This window comes from Salvia splendens, chromosome 4 (assembly GCF_004379255.2).
Source record: "Salvia splendens isolate huo1 chromosome 4, SspV2, whole genome shotgun sequence".
NCBI classification, from domain to species: domain Eukaryota; kingdom Viridiplantae; phylum Streptophyta; class Magnoliopsida; order Lamiales; family Lamiaceae; genus Salvia; species Salvia splendens.
This window is the reverse complement of record NC_056035.1, coordinates 35,855,994-35,879,416: the sequence shown is the minus strand read 5'-3', so window position 1 is coordinate 35,879,416 and position 23,423 is coordinate 35,855,994. Positions and strand designations below refer to the sequence as shown.

General features: G+C 37.4%; 2 protein-coding genes across 13 annotated transcripts; both read right to left on the bottom strand.

The window, feature by feature from the left end:
• Positions 1-563: 563 nt before the first annotated feature.
• LOC121799714 (ubiquinone biosynthesis monooxygenase COQ6, mitochondrial-like) lies at positions 564-6,436 on the bottom strand. Of its 10 annotated transcripts, none has more exons than XM_042199160.1 (11): positions 6,132-6,436; positions 5,771-5,877; positions 5,110-5,218; positions 4,422-4,521; positions 3,782-3,925; positions 3,183-3,241; positions 2,910-2,977; positions 2,785-2,836; positions 1,969-2,106; positions 1,225-1,824; positions 564-952 (listed from the first exon to the last, which is right to left on the bottom strand). In XM_042199160.1, the coding sequence occupies exons 2-11, from the start codon at positions 5,788-5,790 to the stop codon at positions 737-739; spliced, it is 1,506 nt and encodes a 501-aa protein (XP_042055094.1). In that variant the 5' UTR covers positions 5,791-5,877; positions 6,132-6,436; the 3' UTR covers positions 564-736. The 10 variants fall into 10 exon arrangements, with proteins under 10 accessions (XP_042055094.1, XP_042055095.1, XP_042055097.1 ...); XM_042199161.1 differs by having other exon boundaries at positions 5,110-5,215; XM_042199163.1 differs by lacking the exon at positions 5,771-5,877.
• An 8,526-nt stretch (positions 6,437-14,962) lies between these two features.
• LOC121799712 (ankyrin repeat domain-containing protein 13C-like) lies at positions 14,963-20,179 on the bottom strand. 3 transcript variants are annotated; one of them, XM_042199157.1, is made up of 3 exons: positions 19,806-20,179; positions 16,482-18,203; positions 14,963-15,652 (listed from the first exon to the last, which is right to left on the bottom strand). In XM_042199157.1, exons 2-3 carry the CDS (start codon positions 18,093-18,095, stop codon positions 15,317-15,319), a joined length of 1,950 nt encoding a protein of 649 aa, XP_042055091.1. In that variant the 5' UTR covers positions 18,096-18,203; positions 19,806-20,179; the 3' UTR covers positions 14,963-15,316. The 3 variants fall into 3 exon arrangements, with proteins under 3 accessions (XP_042055091.1, XP_042055092.1, XP_042055093.1); XM_042199158.1 differs by lacking the exon at positions 19,806-20,179 and adding an exon at positions 18,736-19,522; XM_042199159.1 differs by lacking the exon at positions 19,806-20,179 and adding an exon at positions 18,385-18,682.
• Positions 20,180-23,423: the final 3,244 nt, after the last annotated feature.

Here is a 23,423-nt window from a genome sequence, read left to right as displayed (position 1 = left end):
TTAACTATTTTTTTCAATTTTTTCAAAATGAATATAAAAAAGAAATAACTCAACTTAGTTGTGACAGATGGAGAAATATACTAGCATAGTATAATATTTTGGCTTAAAATCAGCCTTCCCATGGAACTCAAACTTAGGGTTTCTGACCTTTTACGTCCATTTAGTAAAAATCTCGTGTTTTCGCATAGCATACTATAAAGTAAAAAATTCAGGTTTTTCTTCATTGTATAATTTGGGTTTGTTTTCCATGAAATAATAGCCTGTTTATCATCTAGAGAATATTAAAATAAATTGACAAGATTCAGCATAAGGTTCTGTTATTGTCTTAAACAAGACATTTAATCGAGTGTTAATCACTTGTTCATTTTCAATCCATGTAAAACAACCTCTAGATATGAAACTTATAAATTATAATGCCCCAAGTCCTAACCTATATTGAAACATCTGCAGTCGTGCCAATAATAAAGATGTAATGAAAAAACAATAGGTTTAGTGATCTAATTGTTGCAATTTAATCAAATCTAACACAACCAACAAAAGTTATCAATTATATCACAGTTAAATAGATAAAAGCTCGAAATATAGGATTTTATATAAATGGGTAAAACTTTAAATATTTTTCTAACGGATGGACATAACCCCAACAAAGTGAAAGTAGAGAGGTTTTTATTAGAACTTCACATTATACACTACCCAGAAATAAAAGCAATCTAAGATTTATTTGGCACTTGAAAGGTCATGAAAAAAGTGGAAATCTCTGCTCACCTGAGGCATAAGATATGATGTTTCTCTTTAGCGGTGAAAGATTCTGTACTCCTTGGAATGCAGCGGCACGCAACACGTTTAATGGGCCGAAATCAACAGAGTACGCCTTTTGAAAGCCATCTAGGATCGCCATCATTGTTAGGTTCGCAGGTTTCCTATCCAATTCATATCTTCTCAGCAACGACACCTAAGGGACATATACGGGCATTAGGAAACCAAGCCGGAGAACAAAATAGCTCATGAACGCAACGAGAAAATGAGTTTAATCATTCTAAGCACTTATGATGGATTTCCATCCCCTACACTGGGTATCAAGCAATCAATTTCAGAATCAACAACCATTTTGGTTAGGTGGCTTCCCCACTGATCTAAATATGCTCTCGAACAGGCAAACCACAAACAACTCATAAGAAAAAGTCTCATCACAGGAGTTGGAACTGAGTAAGAATATGGGCTTACCTCACCGATATCAGATCCAACTGCAATGCCTTCAGCAATAACGTTCGAGAGAGAGAACGCATCTCCAAATCCCATATTAACTCCTTGACCGGCCAAAGGATGAACAGTGTGTGCAGCATCACCAATAAGAGCAACACGTTTCGTGGCATAAGAGTTTGCATGCTTTAGAGACAAGGGGAACACCATTCTTTCAGAGGTTAGTTTGGTGATTTTTGGTGGGATTTCAAAACAATCATAGGCTGATACTGCTTTTTTGGCAGTTAACCAAGAGAATGGAGACGCACCCCCCAACGACTGAGATTTTGGACGAGGACCATAGCCATTGTCCAGAGCTCGGTTTACTTCTTTCACAAAATCAACCTCAGACATTGATTTGCGATTTAACGACTCTTCAGGGTCCATTGTCCAAACGATATTGCTGAACTTGTCTCCTATTGGGAGAAGGGCAATTGGACCATTAGGGAGAAATCTTTGCCAAGCACATCGGTTTTCCTCCATGTGCTCCACAGTACATATAACTGCATTTTGAGAATACTTCCATCCACTTGAGCTTATTCCAGCCAACTCCTTGACACGTGATTTGGACCCATCCGCTCCGACCTGAAGTAAGCACAATGGAGAAAAGCAATATGAAGCAGAGCAACACAAATCTAATTTAACTGCTCTTGAGCATAAAAGGAACAGAAATATATTTTTTTAATGCAAGCAAGCAGTTTAATTACATTCACTATACAACAAATTTACCACTAGTTTTGCATACAAACTATTCCCATCACTAAGTTCCAGTTTTGCTAAAGATCCATGACGGCTTGATGCAGAAGCTGGTTCCAAGTGCATTGAGCTTAATCTGAGAGGGTATAGTTTATGCTGGGAACCTGAATCCTGTCACAAGCATAACATCAGCCAAGAATGATGACATCATTAATACAATATGCATTATACAACAGCAAATGACAAGGGTTCATCAAAACAGTACAATATTTTAGGTACCAGCGCACAACTCGGGCTCCAATATTATATTATCAACAAATAATCAGAGATAAGAGGATACATGTGATCAGAAAAGTGATTGGAACCATAAAAAATAAAAAAATAAAAAAATAAAAACACATGACGAAAAATTGAAAACACCTACTATTATTATTAATGAAAAAGCTACAAAACCTTTTACATTAGTGAGGATAGAAGGAACACTGGTTGAGAAACATGTCAATTAGCGAGGATAGATGATAAGACAATTAAAAACATTGATAGTGTTCAAACTTCAAACATACAGAAAATGAAATGCTAGCTCAGAAGCAGAAAGGGAGATTACACAGTGATGTAACAAAGAGACTGATGAAGAAGGGAAATATTAATCAGGAATTGAGCTATGTTTGCTAAATATCAAACAATGATGACACAATGGGTTAGTGTAATTTGATTAATTCATTTCAACCTATTTTTTTCTCACAAACATTAAAGCAAAACTTAACCAGTTGGGAAAAAATTGATAGAAGATTTGTTATAGAGTAAGCTTCCTTCCAGAAACTGAAATGCAATATTCTAGCATCGAAGTACCTGGAGGCATGATAACAGAGATTTATGAAGCACTTTATTCTCTACCACGCACCTACATAAATTCCAAATAAGCAAGATAGAACTGTAGGATAATGAAAGGAATCAAAGTGCAGTTTCACTCTTACCCTAGTACTTCCTTATTCACATCTCTTGCATGGTACTTTGTATAGCCAAGACCAGTATAGTCCCAAACCTGCAAGGATACAAAGTATGTAGATTTAAGTTGTTTAAAACCAAGTGTGGGACCTATTTATAGCTACAAGTAGTTTATGAGCATTAGGATTGTCCAAGTCTAATAAAAAACAAAATGAAAACAGCTATTTACAACCTAACTAATAAAGTATGAGAGGTGCAAACAAATAAAACCCCCAAAATCACATGCTTTCAAGTATTGTTACCTGCATCCTATCAAAGTAAGCATGCCTATGCTCTTCCACATATTTCCACGCACCAACATCTAAAAGGAACAGATGAACAGTTATAACACTTGCATAATCCTTGAAATTAAGCTTTTCTATCTCATCCACCATAGCCAAATGCCCTCTTATAGTACCAATATAAAGCTTGACAGGGGTTTGAACAAATGCTTACAAAAGTTTATACATCTTCAAATTAAAGAAAAAAATGTTCAAAACTTTGCAATGTAACAAGTAATAATGATATGCAATATATTCGGATGAACACAAAAATAACAAGAACAAGGCAGAAGGGAAAACAAGATCTGGAATTAAACTCAAAGTAGAACAATCCTCCGAAGAGGCCTTAAACAATCCTTCAAAGAGGCCTACGGTTTGCACCATTACAAATGATCTCTCTTCAATATATGACTCAAATTCTCTCATAGAATATATAGTTCACCGGACAAGAATCTTGAAAAAAAATTGCCCTAAATGATTCAAATCAATTCCTAGTTTATTCTTAATTAATTCAAATCATGACCATCAGCCAAGAATTTTTTCTTAATTTAAAGATTCTTCATGGGTTCAATATCCAATACCTTGAAAGAGAGCTCTAGTTGCTGGGGTGACGGTACTAACTCTCGGATCTGGGGGAGCCTCTTTCTCGATAGATTGACCACTTTGTAGTGCTGGATTGCTATCAATGATGGCAATGTTCAGATGGCTTGTCAATGGTATCTTTGCTACAAACATATTACATGAATCTTGTGTTACCCACTTTCAAATTCCACTACACGATGAGTATAAAGATAAAAAAATTCCTGTCAAAAATTAAGCAAGAAAGAATTTTCAGTACTTAATGTTTTTATGTTTTCTACATTGCATCACCATGCAGAGAGGATAAAGAGATTTAAGGCAGAATATCATTAGGTGTCATCCTACATGCACAGAGGTGTCTGTAGTTCTATTTCTCCTCATGCACGTGTAGTAGTGTATGCATCTGGTTATAGGTGATAAGTAACAAAACCCATACATGATGGCGCACACTCAATAAAGTTCACTGTGTCCAAATCACCGATTTAGCAGAATATATTCAACAATTTGACTTAGAAATTTAGAAATTAGAATACGGATATATCATTAGAGAAATTGTTATAGATAAGGTTTCTAAAATAAGATGAACTTAGTAACATACTCCGTATAATTTTGATCCACAAGGTTATAAGAAAAAACACTTACCTAAAGAGCAAGCCAGAGCCATGCCAACCATGCCACCTCCAACAATAGCAACATCGTGCACAGGAAGATTGCTTTCGGATCTTTGTTTGTCTGCAGATCCCTAGGTATAATAATTTAAAAATTATGAGCCAAATAATCATGCATAGCATCAAGGAAAAAGAAAGTTTGGACACTGAATATTCAGGACCTGATAGATATTAAAAGAACATCAGAATTTCCTGCATTAATCACCCTGCTACAAGGACACACTTTTCTGATTCTATTTCTCTGGTTATGTTGGAGAGTTCAGTATGGACTAAAGAGCTAAACATGCAAATTCATCCCCCTAGTTAAGTATCTTAATGGTCATGATTCTTCCATTTTCAGTCAAGGCAAACTCATTTGCATTATATTCCGCAAATAAGTACCAATTCTCTTATATTGTTGCATGAAATCAGGGAGTACTGTATTTGATATCTCCAGAACTGCACTCTTTTTCTTTATGTGGAGTATAAAAAGAAAGTCAGAGAGTCAAATTATAAAGATATCCCATAGCTCCTGACAAGAAAGGGCAGATATGGTGATAAACAAGGCTTCATTATCACCAAAAGGAAGAAAAATCTAAATAGCAAGAAAATACCAAAGTAACGATAACAAATAAAAAAGACAGAACATAATACATATACATTAAATTCACTATGCTACTAACATGTTCAATGGATGCACCAGGGAACTTGGTTTCTGCACCACTGGATAACGTTCTATTTGCTGATTTCCAGACATGCCTGTGGAAAGCCCATTGTCTTGTATAAGTCCTGCTTCAGAATTAACAAAAAATATACTTCATGTTTACGATTATATATTAAGAAGTAATGAAAGTCCAGCAGACACCATGTAAAGCCATAAGCACGAGCAAAAGGAAAAAAAGATTCTTGGGATACTTTTATCAGGATAATACTCCATTAATGTAACATGCAGTCTGTCAGTGTCCACATTTTTTTATCAAAAATAGTTTCATATCTCGACCATATAAGGAGAAGCAGCTCAAAGAAAGAACATTGGAATTAGGCAAGTTATCAGCAATTAGGTGCAAATATTAATTGAATTAGTCGGCTACTTAAGCAATCGACAAATAGTGCAACTTTAATCCCTCTCTGGTTTCTTACTAATCTCTTCTCTCTATCTTTCTCTTCTTCTCTCTATAAAATCTTTTATTGCATCAGATATTTCTCTCGTTTCTTCTCTATTTTCTCCATACTCACACAAAATGCATTATCATTCATCAATATCCCGGATAAAATTTGACAAAGAGCCATAAATATTATCATTTGAATGGGTTCGTAACGAAATCAAATAGTAGTAAAACCTACCACACCTCACTGCAAATCATTTCGATTCCTCCTATTCAAAGCATTTAAACGTGTATATTAAATACATATATACACAAGCATCAAAGAATAATCGATGAAGCTCCATCCTGAAAAGTGCAAATTCGCACCATATTTTAGTCCTCCGTTTTACAATCAAGCAAATTAGCAAAACGCTTTTCACACATACAGTAATAATGCAAAAAACTGCAAAGATATATACTACTGCAATTAATTCTCATCCAATTTACAGCTTAATTCACACAACACAAGACAACAAAATCCAAAAGCATCATTCAAAAATGAGTAATTGTAAGGACTTCAATTTTATGATTTTAACTGAAAACGAAAGAAAACCCCATACCGTATCATTTTTGTTGAAAGTTTGATAGAGATGAATATGTGTGTAAGGAAGGAAAATGAAAAGGCAAAGTTTTAGGGAGATTAGTAGGGTTTTGTGAGACCGCTTAAAATGGTGAATAGGCAAAAGCAGGTTTTGAATTGTTTGCTTCCCGTGAAGAATGGATGAGAGGAGAGTGGCGATAGTGAGCGACGCGGAGAGTGTAGAACGGAAATGCTTGAAATTAGGTGGGAGGCAGTCGGCGGTGGCGCCACAGCAGGGAAGACGATTGATTCGGCTCGGCCCCTTTGAGAGAGAGGAACCGTTGTTTGTTTGTTTATTTGTTTTGCAAAATTGAAGTATGAAATGGACATTTAGCACCTCATATGACTGGGCCGAATCGTAAACTTCTAGTAGATTGAGTTGGTTTACTGGGCCGGCCCGAATTGGATTTGAATCCCAATAGACATATTGTCAGAATCTATCAATAAAATCTCTTGAAAGTTCACTATCATACAAATTTGTGCTAGGTAAATAAATCAAAGCATAAGAGTGGAGAATATATTTTTGTTTAAATTTGAATTAGGAGTCCTACTTATTATATATGCAATTTAAGGGTATTAGAATTTGAATATTCTGTTGTATTGCCTTAAATCGACACATTTTGCCTTTCTATATATTTTTAATGTAATTGATCACTTGATTGTTATATTATCATTGATAGCTCATAAAAGTTAATAAAACGATGTTCTCATAAAAATTTTATTTTTTAGTTAATGTATAGAAATATAACCTAAATATAAAATATATAGCCTAGATTCGATTATGACATTAGATGATTAGACTTAGTAGCATGTGTGCGAATCAAATTTAATAACTGGCAGATATAAGTTGTCAATGTTATTCTACTCATCATGCAAATATTAATGTTGAGATTATATAGAGACAACATTATTATGGCACACTATTATGAATACAAATTTAACACTTTATATCAATATTGCACACGCGCGCGTGGTACTTTTTCTAACTTTTTTAAGTTTCACTCTATAAAACCAATATCATTTACAAATGTAAAAGAAATATGAAAATCAGAATAGAAAAAAATAAGACCAAAGAATATAATGGTCTTACATGTATGAGATGCATACGGGGATTTTGTTACAATTTTAACCTAATAAATTATTAATATATTTATTTTCGTTTATTCAGCCAAAGATGATATTGTCATGCTAATCACCTCAAACGCTAAATTATATTATATCGTCTATATTAAAAGTTTACCAATAAGGCAACTCAAGTTTTTGGGCTGCAAGCCTACAACATCAATTATTGGTCGAGCTACATAGTTTTTTCGATGATATAAACATATAAAATGGACAAGCTAATCAAAAGATAATTCAGCTTATGAAGCAAAAACAAATAAAAAAACACAAAATCTTGACAAAGTAAAACATACACTCAAATCAATAAGATCGTACTATAAAAAATCTTGACGAAGGAAAACATACACTCAAGTTCACTCGTTACTCCTACATAAAATGTGAGTAACTTAGAAACTCATTACTCGTAATAACAAAACGAACTTTGATTTATTTTTTCTTGGACTAGTCGGTAGGGCATGTGAATTTAGAAATTGCTCCTCTTTGTAAAGATAAAGTAATAACAGTATGACCTTTATTGCATGCTAAAATATATCCTTTATATTTTATTTGTGAAGTGTGTTATTATATATATATTCGGTTGCTTTTACCAAATTCACCTCATTAATGAGTGAATAGCAATAAGGATGAGAAAACAAATGATAGTGGACGCAAGGCATGAGTACTTAGGTGCATGAGTGTGTGTTATTACTCAATCTAAAATCAGATATCATTTTACTTTTTAAAGTCCCATCTATTTTTATTTTCCACTATACCATGATTTTCTTCGCGGTTCATATTCTGTTTTCTATATAGTTCAATTATCGCACTATATATGCATATACCTAAATAGATTAATGACTTGTTATTTAGTAGTATTAGAGCATCCACAATGGCCCCTAGCGCACCGCCTAGCCGTGGCTCGGCTAGGCGGTGCGCTCGGTGAACCATTGTAACCGTCTAGCGGTTTTCCGAAAAAAAAATCGCCTAGCGCTAGACGATATACGGGCGCTGGGCGATCCGCTCGACGCCATTGCAGGGTCCGGATCGCCGAGCGCATCGCCCAGCGGATTTTTTTTTCTTTTTCGAAACACTATATATACGCGTTTTGCACGTCATTTTCATTCGCACCACTTGTTTTAACGAGTTTTCTCTCTATCTTAATTTCTGTACAAGAGCAACAACACGAAATGGAGAACAACAACAAAGGTACTCCAGTGACGAGTGGGTCTCAAACTCCCTCGGTACCCGTGGGAGGTTGATGGGGTCCGATGCCAGGGTACTACAACATGTACCCGTGGCAGGGGATGATGCCCGGGATGGCAGCCGGGGGGAATATGCCCGGGATGGCAGCTGGGGGGAGTATGCCGGCGTGGCAGGGGGTACCGGGGATGCAACCCGGTATGCAGATGATGCTGGGGGGGGGGGACGGCGATGCAGCCCCCGACAGAAGGGGTACCGGCGACGCAGGGGACGCCGGGGGGAGGAAAACGTCTATCGCCCCAGTTTTGATTTTTCGACTGCTTCTTCGCACACATCGACCCCAACGGAGGCGCAGTTCACTCAATTTGAGACTTTTTCTGTCACGCCCGCATTTTCTAAGGATAGAAAACAAGGTTGATCGCGACTAGTGGAGGATTAAAGAAGCGGGGAAGAAAGGGAAAAATAACACAACTCGACCAAAGCTCGAAACAAATGGGAATAACTCGAATAAAATCAGAGTATCTCAACAATCAACAACTCAAAAACGAATACTATCTCAACGATACAAGAGCTCAAAAGAAGGACAACTACTTAGCGGAAGCATTAGAGAGAAGGAATATGCCACGTGTGAAGACATGACACATTCTACACACTTAAATTTCTTCAACGGTCTTGCTCAACACCAACCGCACCCGTCACGCTCAACCTGCACATTTTTAAAAAGAAATGCAAGGCTGAGTACTTGATGTGCACTCAGTGGACTCATGCCGAAAACATTTTATAAAAAGTATTTATCATGCCACCATTGAGTGACCTTGGGGTTTTAACTTTAGAAATCGCCCAAGACACTAAAATAATTTCCATCGTAAAATTTGACTGATCAGTTATTTTCCCATAGATGTCTACCATATCTGATCCATTGATAACAAGGAACGTGGCCACATTCCAAGTCACTAGACCGGCCGACCCAAAAGACGGCTCACGATCCCCATTGGTGTACACTATCCTGAGTAGGGACTCACTCCCTAGTCAGAACCGAATTCGATTATCCATTGATGGCAAAAGCCACATCAGATAGGTTCCATAGAATAAAACAAAACACGGCATGACAAATATTCATATCATTTTCACATAAAAATATACTTAGGGCATTGCCCTTATTTAAAAAGAAAGCTCACCTCGTTCGCTTAAGTCCTTAATTCGAAATTATTTCCCTTCCCTTGATATCACGTCTCGCTTCCAAGGAATCACCTTTAGCATTTAAATAACACATAGATCAACACAATGAATTAAGTAAATAAATAAAATGCATGCACCCTAATTAAAATCGTTTATCTCGTTTCTCGGTTTTCGATTATTCGGCGGCGGCCTAAAGTTCCTCCGTTGGCTCCTCATATTTTCACCACGATGTCGGAATAAATTCCCAAAAATTATTTAAGCGTATAATTAAATCCTCGCATTCATTTCCTCTAAAAATATATTTATTTCGGACTTAAGATGAAATTATTCGAGAGCTAATTAAATAATTCACCACGATTAATTTATCAGCCCAAGAATCAAATTAACTATTTACTTAGCCCAACTTATTCCTTCAATTAAATTAAGAAGCCCAACTATTATAACTCCAAGAGAGGCCCAATAGAATTATATTACCCACCCTTATTTCTCCAAAAATAAAAAGAATGGATGCCCAAGAATAATGACCCACCAAGCAATACTCCCTTCTCCACTATCGGCCCCATCTCTCCCTTCCTCCTTCATCTCTTTCCCTCACATGACAAGATCCCCAATTTGAGAGAAAACTCAATTTTCCGTCGCCTTCTTCCAAAATTCACTCTTCCTCCGTTCAATTCAGCGCCACCTTCGGTGGCTGGTTCGCTTCCTCGCCAACGCTGATGTCTACACGAAGCCGTCACCGAGCTGCCCTCGCCCAGCCTCGTCGCCGGTCATCACTCCTGTGTGCGCCACTGCCGTCGCTGCTGCTGTGCAGTCTCCTCGCCGAAGGTCGTCGTCACAGGGTCAGGCCGCAGCAGGTGACGCAGCGCAGTTCGCCGTGCTGCACACCGCCGTCGCCGTCATTCGCCGTCACCGCTTGACTGCTGTACTACCCCGAACGAGTTTGGGCAGCCATTGTTCATCACCGAAACCACCCCGAAACGTCCCGAAACCAACCCGAACAGCCCCGTACAACCCTGAAACAGCCCCAACGTAAGTTTCTAATTGATTTCATATTGTGGTTATTGTTTTGTTTGATCGGTGACACTTGTTGATTGAATTATGTGGGGAGTGAAGTATGGTATGTATAACAACGATCAATAGGGAAAGGATTTATACCTTTGGAATGAGGAGAACAAATTGAGATCGCAGGGAGGATTTGGATTCACCGGCTGCTCGATTTTTCCCTTTTGCTATCTCAGAATTTGGAGGAAAGGTAAAAATTTGTGGAATGGTTTGGGTATATATATATATATATTCTCATATAAATTGTAGATTTGAATCTAATATGGAGTAGTATAATAATTCTGTAGAGATTTGGTTTGTTGGAGAGATTTTAGGGAGTGGAGATATGGGGAAATCGTTTGGTGATGGGGTTTAGAGAAATATATTTGACCAAGTAGATGAGTACAAATTTGGAATAAATAATTGATTTTTATTCTCTTCTTTTTAACAGGGTGTTACATTTTCCTTAGAGGAGTTGGGGTTTGATATTCTCGGAGTTCCGGATACTCCCGTTCAAACTGGGAGAGCAGTGCGGGGTCGTCGCGCCCCAAAGAAGAAGGGCAAGGGGAAGAGGGTCGGGGAGTCGTCGCAGCCGGTGAGGACGACTGCTCGATACGGAGGAGGTGGACGGATGCGGAGAACGTCGCGCTGTCCAAGGCGTGGGTGAGTGTTTGCGATGATCCCCTCACTTCCAACAATCAGAGAATCATCAACTTGTGGGCTAAAATAGCAGCAGCCTACGAGAGATTTTGCCCGGAGGGGAGGCCACGCACCGGGGAGGATTGTCGGAAGGCGTGGGACCAAATCAGGGCTGCGGTCTCCCGATTTTCGGGCTTGTACACTAACGCCCTCCGCATGCAGAGCAGTGGCCAGGCGGAGGATGACTGCAGGAGGATAGTGGAGAAAGCCTTCCCTCAGCCCGGGTTGTATAAGGATTTCACCTACTGGAACTGCTTTGTGGTGCTGAACGAATCCGAGAAGTTTCGAGCAGCTGTCGACGCTGGCTGGCCGAAGAAGCAACGACTGAACTACACCGGTGATTACAGCGGCAGCAGCGGTGGTTCCCACGACCTCCCCGAGACGGCCCAGGTGATCCCCACCCCTCGTTCGTTCGCTCGCCGACCTCGCCCGGTTGGGTAAAAGCGGGCTCAACGGGAGGCGAGGGGGGTCGTCGGGGGTTCCCAGGAGGTCTAGTCGGAACCCCCCCTTGGCCAGTCCACAGAAGATCTCAAATTCTTCGCGCGTCAATAAACGCGCGATCAGATGGTCAAGACGTTAGCCGAATGGCGGGCGGCGACGGACCCCGAGGAGAAGAGTTTTCTTCACGCATTGCTCGTGAGCATGCGTGACGATTTGGGTGGAGGCGGTGGCTACGGCGGCGGCGGCGGTGGCGACGGTGGCGACGGAGGCGACGGAGACGAGGAGTGAATTTTTTAAATTAATGTTCTTTTTTTAATTAATGTACTTTTTTTATTTTATTGTACTTTTTTTTAATTAATGTACTTTTTAAAATTTTAATAGTATTATTAAATTTTCTCGTATCTGTGTCGTAAATTTAATTCCGTATGTTGTGTGATTGTTAATTATTTGTTTTATAAAATTTTGAGTGATGTGACTAGGCTATGGCTGGGCTATTTGCTTGTCTTGATGATGTGGCAGGCGGATTTTTAGGGCTGATGATGTGGCCGGAGAAGTTTGTGGTTAGATTATGGCTGGGCTATTGCTGGGCTATTCCTATTGTGGATGCTCTTAATAAGATATCGAATTATTAGAGAAATATAACAAAACAATATCTACTAATTGATCTAAAAATATAACAAAACAATATTTACTAATTGATCTAAAGTTGCGTGTAAACTAAGAATTTCGAACAAGTCATACAAGAACAATCTTAAAATATCAGTTAAGATAGTATATATTTGAATGGGAAAGTAAATTTATATGGATTTTGTTATGATAAAATTCTTAAAAGAGCCATAAGTTTTATTTGGATATAATTAGATGAGCCCTTGAACACATTAAGTAGACTTTATATACCCCCGAAGCTCACCGAGAATATAAATTAGAAAGAAGATGATTGATTTAAATACACTGTCCATATATCATGTATATAAACTCATGATCCAATGATCCAAACTTCCTTGATAAATATATGTGTGATTAACTATATTTATTCTTATTATTGAGATTTATCAAATCTCATACTTGTGATATCAATCAAACAAAAATTTTAACAACTTATCAAGAATATTGGATATTCGAAATTTCAATCCAAGCAAATACTCCCTCCGTCCACAAAAAATAGAGCACATTTGTCATTTTTGGTTGTCCACGAAAAATAGAGCATATTTAAAAAAGGAAAGTTTTCAACTACTTTTCCCTTACTAATAATATGGACCTCGCATTCCACTAACATTACTTTTCTCTTACTTTTTTATAGACCCCATATTCTACTAACAATACTTCTCTTACTTTTTTCCCTTCTCTCTTACTTTACCAATTCCACATTAAAACTCGTATCATTCACAACGTTTCTTATTTTTCATGGACGGAGGAGTAAGAAATAGCATGGGGTATTATTATCAATCTAAGCTAACTTTCACCTTCTCTTGCAAATATACTTCACTCCAATGATGAGTGGATTGATCCACCATAAAGTCAAGGTAAATAAACAACCAAACCCTCTATATATATTTATTGTGAAGCAAAACCATGCATGTTAGTACATAGAAGATGAATCAAGAGCCCTTTAAAACTTCAATTCACATATATCCCTCTTCATCAAAACCATGATCAAGGCCACATAAAATTAAGCAAAGATATTTATAGTTTCAGTGTAACAAAAAGAAGAATCTTGGATCCTGGCGGCGCCGGCGGATAATAGGTGCAGCTCTCTAGTGTGCTCATGTTATGTGCCATCAAGAAACTCCGATAGCAAGAAAGAAGAGAATGGTCGAAAAGAGGCATATAATTTTGGTGGAGGAAGAGGAGGAGGAAGAAGAAGAAGTAGAGAGAGAAGATTCATGGAGTCATCAAAAGGGGTTGAAATTGAAGCTCATCCTCTCAAGAGTAATCTCAAGAAATCTGCATCAATGGTGGAATTCAGGAGAGTTAGCTGGTCTGATGCACATGGCAAAGACATTGCTCATGTTCAAGAATTTGAACCAAGGTATTTTTTTCAAAAAAAATTTGTAACTTCAGTTGTCTTAGAGGATTTAATAATTTATCAATTGTCAAAACGAATCAGATTTCTCTATTATGATTTTGTACATTTAGCTCGATTTTATTTGAAAATATGGGGTGTATAAAGATGGCACTTTGGGTCAAATATAACTATTTGGGGTATATATGATCTTTCGAATTTCATTAGTTTTAATGTATAGACTTTGTCAACAATGCTAATTGCATGTAAGGATTCATATTTACAATTCTCAAATGAGTAGTACGTAGTATTTTTTCAGAATTTAAGATATTATAATGAGGTCAAAATATTAAGTGAGAATGCGCCATTATCATTACATTTATATGTTTACCTCATAAAAATCAGTACATATTTATGAATATACGGTAGCAACATATTTTACATTATCACAATAACTTTTACGAATTAAAGGGATTTTCAATTAATTACCAACACGTATCAACTATAGTTAAAATCTCCCATAAAGGAGTAGGAGTAACTATTAGCATCAATCGTCCCTTATGTAAAGATTAATAATTGACAACCTCACAACACCGATCTTGTAATTGATAAATTATTATGCTAGGAAAAAAAATATATTTGAGTAGTTGATTTTTCTATCTTCATACCCTTGGGAATTTCTTTCTTGGATAATTTTGTTTTCGTGAATAAAATATAAACATAATGATCACTAACAATTGTATAATGCATATTTTACAGCGAAGAAGGAGAGCTAGCAGGAGTAGGGAAATCATGTAAATGTTCCATCCAATGATGAAGGTGTAAAATTCTTCAAGTCCTGAATTTCTAAATTAATTCCACCAAAATGTAAAATTCAGTTCAGATATTCTGTCCTAACAATGTTTTGTTACCTGTCTATTATATTTATAAATTTAATCATATTTACCACAAAATTAATATTTTTTTAAAAAAATAATAAACTCTAATTCATGTTTCTCACTAAAATTTGAAGCTCAATTTTTTTTAGCTATCTTAATTATCAACTACCAACTAAAACAGAAAACTGAAAGAGTGAAATCCCATTGAAACAAATAACGACAATCTGCTGTTCATTTCTTTAAATAAAAACAGAGAAATTACAGTACTGATTTCTCAAATTGTATGGAAACAATTAAGAAATGATAGTAATAGACTCAACGAATATACAATATCCTTCAATCTGTTAGTAAAGATGCTCAACTGAAAAGTTCATGGATCGAAAAGTCGTGCCAAATGAGAATGGTAGACTGTCCGCCCAAACATGAAACATCAGTCTTTATGGTTACAAGAATCACAGATTCATACTTCTATAAACCCCCCACAATGATATAACAGAGTCAAACTATTAAAACAACCAACGATGATATTCTTACCCCGATGCAATGCAATCTGTTGTTCTGTCTAAGTAACTGAACTGGACATTCAGCAAGATGATCTATCTCAGAGCGATATTGTCAAGAAGGCTACTTCTGAATTTTCGATTGCTTAGATTTGTTCCTTTCCTGCATTTTTTTCTTCTTTGCTTCAGCGGTGATCCATGAATACTCGGAAGGAATTGCAAATGGATCTTGAAGATTATCAATCCTGCTGCTAGAGCCACCAGCAGAAGAACTGGGCCGATGATATGGAGATTTTATCCACTGGAACCAAGACGAACTTGAAGATTGCACCATAGGGCTCTCCTTGCCAATACCAGTTGGACTTGAAGGGGGAGTTGAAAACTCATCTAGTGGCTGCAACTCTTCAAACTTTGTAAATGTAACTATCACTCTTACAGTAGGAACCACTGGAATAGCAACCTGAAAATAAGCAGCAACTAATTAAAAAGAAAACAAGTGAAGAGGACATGATAGAGAATCACGGTTACTAGATGCCTCATTAAGCTGTCCTGTAGATCTGAACAGAAGAATACTAGTATATGAATTCACACCCTATGCATGTAGACATAGCAACATCAGAGAAGCGTCTTCAATACAAGGCTAGGTTAGAAAAATATTTCATGTGAGTACATTGTACCATAAAATATAGAAAGCTCCAACGACACCCCGCCTCATCCCCATCTTTGTAAGTAAAGAATTAAAGAGTAGAAGTTCATGTTCTCATATGTGTACTACAGCAAAATAATATAAAAAGAGTTTCATAAAATTCATCAAAAGTAAAGCTCTCAAAGCCTAATTATGTTTCTCAAGTGAATCTATTTTTTTTTTAAAATTATAGTACTACAAGTTGTCAGCATTTACATGTCATGAGGGACTTTAGTTCCCACCATATCGGAAATCAACACTGTCTTGCTGTAATCATATGGTCAACCATGCTTTGGGTAAATCGTACGGCTGAAATCCCAAGCCATGAATAATAGCAAAGCCAAAACTAAAGCTGTTTGGTAATGTTAAAATAAGATTGATGGTGCAACAGACACATAATTAGACAGAAGGCTAATTATGCTAACAACACTCTTCTAAACCAGCCATCTCCACTTATTCATTTACAGATCCTCAGTGTAGAAGATTAGATATGACACAGATAAGCAAAAAGGGTCATACAAAATACTACTATAAGTTAAAAATGAATGGGAATGCAATAAAGCATATCTATCATTTCAGGAAAGATCTTGTGGAAGAACCATACCTTCACAGGAAAGGTCCCCTTTGGTAGTTTTGTAGTGAATAACTCCCTTAATCGTCTTATAGCTTTGACCTTGTTAGCTAAAATGTCGAGCAGGGGCAAGAGTTCTTCAGTTCGTAATGGAAAATCTGGAGAGAGCCAAAGAACGGGCCTTAAACCTTTCTTATACTCATTTTCCCGACTTGCATCCTTTCTTCGAGTTCCACTGTCAGAACTTGTTGATGAAGAAGCTTTAGAGTCTTTTCCTCTCCGATGATCATCCCGTTTCACGACCACTTCGACAGAGTGCCTACCTGTCCTATTTTGACTTCTAGGAGAGTCCTCTAGAAAATCACTAACTTTCTCTTCCACAGACAAAGAGCTTCTAGGGGGAGCAACTTTTTTCTCATCGACCGGCTTATTTTCCCTTCTCCTCCATCCATTGAACCATCCTTTCTTTTCTTGCTTAACTTCTCCATTCCTACAACTGTCTATGTCCCCGATGGATATATCCCTGTGGTCATAACAACTATGACGGTGTGGTATGATGTCATCACCATTTTCGTTGCCCAAATCTGATGAGTCCATCTTAAGAGCAACCTCAAGTTGCCTTCTTTCTTCCTCTGTCAAGACATCATCAAGCTCATTCTCTGTTTCATTCTCATTGCAAGAAGAACTAAATAACTCGTCATCTGTCATGGCCCCTGGCACCTTCCTTGATTTGATACTAACAACCACATTGTGCATATCATAAACTTTAGCTTTCCAGGGTCCCACCATTTCTGTTTTCTCTACTCTCCTCCATGTTGTTTGAGGTAAAAGAACTGCTTGAGTCACATCAATTCCAGGCCTGAATATATTGGTCTGAGACATTGCAGTAACTTCTTGCTGCACTTCTGCATCGGTTGCTGGAGCACCAGCACCATCCAAAGCATTCATAACCTCTTTGTCTTTGTGTGAAATCATGCATAGTGAACCTGGAGGAACTTGACCATCCTCAGAGCCGTCACCAAGGAAAAGAATACTCTGATCAGATCGTTGTATTCTGAAACCATCAAAACCAGCCAAAGTCATATCAGCCCTTAAATTTGCACCCCTCTTCCAAATTTTGTAAGTATCAGAAGGGGCAATTCTTGATATGAAAGGGATAACTGAGCTCTCAAAATGAAATGTGATTTCCATATAAAAATCTCTCATCCTTCGCATTGTCCCAATCAACCGAGGCAGCCTTCTGCACCATTTCGCCCAGGCCAGTGGCTGGTAATTCCTGACTATGATTCTCGCAATCCCTTCTTCTCTATTACAGACTGCTTCCTGTAATGCACTCCAACCCTGATCATTCTGCAAGCTCCAATCTGCACCAGCAAGCATAAGCATCTCCGTCACAATCTCATCACGATATTTAACAGCCAAATGAAGTGGAGTTTCTCGGCTAGGGACATCACGTCGATCAATCACAGCAGCTATGGCCTCAGCCTTAGCTTCTTCTGCAATTGAAACTGATTCTGCATGTATCTCAGATGGGGCAGCAAGTTTGGGAAGGCCCGAAATAATTCTCCTGAGACCAGCATAATCCTTCAAAATGATGGCCTTATGAACAGGACTATGTTCATATTTGGATATATCAACAGCCGACATGTCTCAGGGTATACTGGATGTTCTGGAACTATGTATGCTATGCTACTAGTAAAGCCAACTCAATCATCCAAAGTGCCACTATTCCAACAAAACCAAATGCACCACTGCCTGTTGAAGAATAATAGATGAAACTAAATAACTCTTGAACCTCTAATTCTAAACAAAACAAAAACAGCACATATTTCAATATTTCATTAGTCAAAATTTATAGATTCCTGCAAGAATTTTCCAAAAAAACACAAAACCTCAAGTATAGCTAGATGAAATACAAGAACTGGAACTATGTTACCATTATTTAATCCAAAATCTAGCCAGCTTGAAGACTTCGAATGGATCTATGATCACCTTTTCCTTTACTCTTTTGTGTTTGGGCTAGCAGCAAGATCAATCCACTTAAAGGTCTCTCAGCTATAGTGACCCACTACTAAGTCATGTGGTTTATTGATTTTTACTAACTTTTATCATATCAACAGACATGCACATAGAGATGAACCAAATTCAGACATCAGCTCCATATATAAAAATAAAGAACAAAGAAGAAGAAATTCCTTTGAGTTAAAGAAAACCCAGTGCATCCATGAAAGAAAGGAATGAACAGGCAGTGAAACCAGAATCTGAAGAAGGTTGGGGCTTTAGTTACCTGATCACCAAGAAAGGAATTATTTCAAGTGTGGTGAATGAAGGAAAGGTACCAAAACCTAGTCCACTAAACCAAGCAATGCTTTTTTGAAATGTTATTGGCAGAGGAGGCTGAAGAAACTTCTTCCAGAATCTAGTCTTCACAAACATCATTACTCTCCAAATTCATCACTCATTTGTATCATGGGAAGTGTCAGGAAACAATAATGAATGTTAGATAAAGGAAGGGATTGGCAACGACTTAAGCCAAGAAACACCAGAGACGCCTTTTCATCATTCAATTGACCGTTTAGGAAGAATAAAAGCTTGTCTCCCTTAAATTGTTTGTCTTGTATAAACTTGCATCAGCTTCTAAAAAGTATATCAGTCTGCCCTTGTTTCAAATGTCTAGAAGAAAATACATAACAAACCTTCGAAACTATAAATTATTTTAAACCTAGCAACGCATATTATTGAGTTGAAAATGTGTGCATAAACTCATTACTGCACAAAAGAAAATGTAAGCCCACAGAACTGGAGAATCATCCATGTAGGACGTAGCTTCAATTCAGATCCTATAACCAGTATAGTAGTATCTAGTTTATTCATTATTCAAGACTTCAATGCAGCATCAACTATGAGAGATTCGAGTTGAAAAGGCATACAACTTCATCGTTTCATGTCCACACTCCACAGAGATTTTAGCAATTACTATAAATCTCCATAACATCAATTACATCTGCTATTTCTTCTAGAGTAGCCCAAATCCCCCCATATCAAATCAGCACCATGAAAGAGAAATCGAATACCTGCCCAAGCCTAACCCAAGTTCAACGATGCAATACAATACGGCATTCCCAGAAAGCCCCAATTTTTAGCATGCTTTTCATAATCCCAATATTCCGCAGTACTTCAATGACTTAAATCAACAAAAATCAGAACCATTCACAAATCGCGTAAAAACAGTATATAATCATTACAGTAACATGAATTAATAGATATCCAATTACTATAAGGAAAGCAAGCACGGATCAGAACAATTAAAGTAAAAAAACTGAAAATCCACAGTAAACTATAGCAAAATCGCATTACCTTGATTCAAGTGGTTGTGTTTAAGCTCACGAAATCAGGCTCCGTGTAACAGTTTTGTAATTATGAGGAACCACCAAATATCGGTCAGATCGGACCACGAGAGTAGTTGAGAAATGAGGGTTTGACAAAGAAATTGGGGTAGATTATGTAAAATGACATGGGGCAAAATCAATAATTGATCTTATGAAGGAAAGATAGCTGACAATCCGGTGTCATTTATTGTGCAGAAAGGAAGGAATTATACGAAGAGTGCGTCAATGAAGGTTGCGGTGTAGCTGCTAATCGCTATGTGTGTGTTGTATACAGATGGACGATGCGGATGCCATAGCCATCAATCTCACGGGCACACTGAAATTTGCGGGTTGATCCGAATAATCCACATCCGTTCCGCCCGAAATTTATTATATTGGCCCTATAACTCAGCCTAGTGGAATAAGTACTATTTCTTCATATTAATTTATACGAGTAATTTTATATCCCAATAATTATTTGATAAATAGTTTGACAAATAATTTGTTATTGCTCTACAATAATAATTTGAATGAGCAACCAATGTCCAATTAAATAAAACAAATCATATAATTTATATTTAGTATATTATGCATTAGATTTTTAATAATATATGCTATATTATAATAGTAAAAAAATTAATTGCAAAATTAAATTTATTACTATAAATAAAATAATTAAAATTTATCAAAATGTATTTATATTTTATTTTAACTTTACAAATTATAAATTTGGTTTTGCACATCAAGTTTTATCTAACATGATCTTATTGTTGAATAATCAAAAAATAAATATTTAGCAAACGTCATTCTTATTTTGTGCTGTCATATTTCATTTTATTGAAATTCTTTCAATTAAATATTCAATATTTTATACATATAAGTTGTTTCTTCATCACGCAAGATCATATGTTAATTTTCTTCATTTTCTTATAGCTTGGTTAACATGTTGAGTTAACCTAATATTAGAAGAGTTATGATTGATGATTTCAAATTGATAAAAAATTGAACTAGCTAGTAATTAGTATCCAATTGGTCAATAAGTTGAGTAGGGTTTCCAGAAAACCTAATGAGCCAATTCGACCTATCCTTCTAATTTCAATGTTAAATAATGTGTATCACTTAGTGTCCTTATTTAGCTTAAAATGAGTTAGAATTACTTTAATACTCCATCTATCTTTTAATTTTTTTAAAAACAGTAAATATTTTAATGTATAATTAATAAAGTAAGAGAGATAAAAAGAAAAAAAAAGTGATAATAGAGAATAAGTCATCCAGCATTAGAAAAAATATTCCAAAAATAAATAAATAAAATACTTTTTTATAAAATGAAAAATTCATATTTTTAAAGAATGAAACTAGTTAATGAAACACTAATCTCACATTTATTATTATAAATATTTTATAATAGAACGCTGAAACTCGCTATTAAAAATAATAAATACGTATAAAATAAAATATTGTATATTGTATATCAAAAATTGCTAAAGATGAGCATGAGACATCCAATTGTCATATTTTGATTTATATTTATTTATTTACTTTTCATCCAAGTAAGTTAAAGATAAAGAGATTTATTTTTGCATTTAAGAGCATCCACATCCGTGCTCGTTGGTTGTATTTAAGAGCATCCACATCCGTGCTCTTGCCAACGAGCACGGATGTGGGCCCGACCCCACTTTTTCTGTCTGCTCTTAGGCAAGAGCACAACACCCGCATCTATACTCTTTCGTAAGGACGAGCACAAGGGTCCCACCATTTCATTATTCAATTTAAATAAAAACATTTCCACAAAATTAAAATGCATTAAAAATACTCATAATAATATTACAAAATACATTAAAAATTAAAAGTTATATAATTAAAATCCTAAAAAATAAAAATTACATAATTAAAATCCTAAAATTAAAAAAACCCACTACTCGTGGCCGAATTTCGTCCACATGTGTTTAATTAAGTCTTCTTGTAGCTCAACGTGGGTTCGACTATCGCGCATTGTGTGCCTTGTTTCGATCCTCTCACCCACCGTCGTATGCACACATCGGCGTCGGGGAGACCTCGCGCTTGAGCTTCCGGCTTCATCCTCGTCATAAAAGCTAGCCGCCCTCGGTCCTTCGTCGGCTATAATCATGTTGTGTAAGATAATACACGTGTACATGATGTCGGCGATATTTTTCACGTACCACAACCGAGACGGGGCCTTCACAATGTTGAATCGGGCTTGAACGACCCCAAAGGCTCTTTCGACGTCTTTCCGCGCGGACTCTTGACGCTGCGCAAAAAGAACCTGTCTCGGGTCTTGCGGGTTGCTGAGCGTCTTCACGAAAGTCGACCACCTTGGGTAGATACCATCGGCGAGATAGTAACCCATGTGGTATACATTTCCGTTGACGGTGAAGTCGATCGCCGGTGCTACACCATTCAACACATCATTGAAGAGGGGTGAAAAATAGATCACGTTCAAGTCGTTGTTGGATCCGGCAACACCGAAATATGCATGCCAAATCCATAGGCGGTAGTCGGCGACCGCTTCAAGGATAAGTGTTGGACCGCCGCCTTTGGCCGCTTAAGTGTTGCCCCCTCCAAGCAGTCGGTCAATTCTTCCACCTCCAATGCATGCAGTCAATGCTGCCAAGCATACCGGGAAAGCCATGGACTGTTTCGTGAAGACGAAGCAACCGTTGGCAATCATCGGTGGTGGGTGGCCCGAAGGAATTCATCACCGAAAGATGAACGAACGCCCTCGCAAAAAATTTTAAGACAAAGGATTCTAGTGGACTCACCGACATGCAAACACTCATCAAAGAGGTCGGCCATTTGCCCAGTAGCGAGTTGTCGGATGGCACACGTACACTTCTGCAACGCCGAGAGACTTTGCCGACCGACTGCATCTGGACCTGTTTGGAAGTATTCAACACGGGCGGACAATGTGTTGATAATACGCATGAACAAGCGCTTTAACATGCGAAAACGGCGCCTAAAGTAATCTTCCGGAAACCGCGGCTGGTCGGAAAAATAGTCGGCAACGAGCCTTTGATGGGCTCTCTCCCGGTCACGATGGATGTAGCGGCGAGATGATCTAGTTGGTTGAGGAGGAGGGGGGTATTCGCTGCGACATATGCTTCATAAGCGGCACGATGTTGTTCGTAGTATTCTTGTTCTTCGTGCTCCGCTTCCTCAATGAGATGGGTGAAATCCATTTGAGGTTTTGAGTGAGAGATGAAGGTGTAGATAAGTTGTATGAAAAATATGAATGAGAGATGAATGAGAGATGAAAAATGGATGATGAATGTGTGTATTTATAGATGATTTTGGGGAAAAAAATAAAAAAAAATCAAAAAAATACAGAAAAACGGGCAAAAAATGGCCATTTTTTTGGGATTGTGAATTTTTTTTTTGGGTATTATTTTTGATTTTTTTTAAAATGATTTTTCAACGGATATGTCGTTGGCCAATCAGAACGCACCACGTCGCCTGCTCGCTGGCGCGGACGTGCTCGATGCATCGAGCAGCGCTGTGCCAGCGGCAAGAGTGCAGTGGCGGACAGCGGTGCCGCCCGGCTGGCACGGACGGACGGATGAGCAATTGCTCGTCGCCTGTGGATGCTCTA

Excerpts from the sequence above, each read along its gene's own strand:
- LOC121799714 (XM_042199160.1), bottom strand. The coding sequence starts at position 5,790 with ATGATTTGCAGTGAGGTGTG. Across the intron at positions 5,219-5,770 it reads ATGATTTGCAGTGAGGTGTG|CAGGACTTATACAAGACAAT; the intron begins GTAGGTTTTACT and ends TTAATTCTGAAG. Across the intron at positions 2,978-3,182 it reads CTTACTTTGATAGGATGCAG|GTTTGGGACTATACTGGTCT; the intron begins GTAACAATACTT and ends GTATCCTTGCAG.
- LOC121799712 (XM_042199157.1), bottom strand. The coding sequence starts at position 18,095 with ATGTCGGCTGTTGATATATCCAAATATGAACATAGTCCTGTTCATAAG. Across the intron at positions 15,653-16,481 it reads AGGGGACCTTTCCTGTGAAG|GTTGCTATTCCAGTGGTTCC; the intron begins GTATGGTTCTTC and ends GCTTATTTTCAG.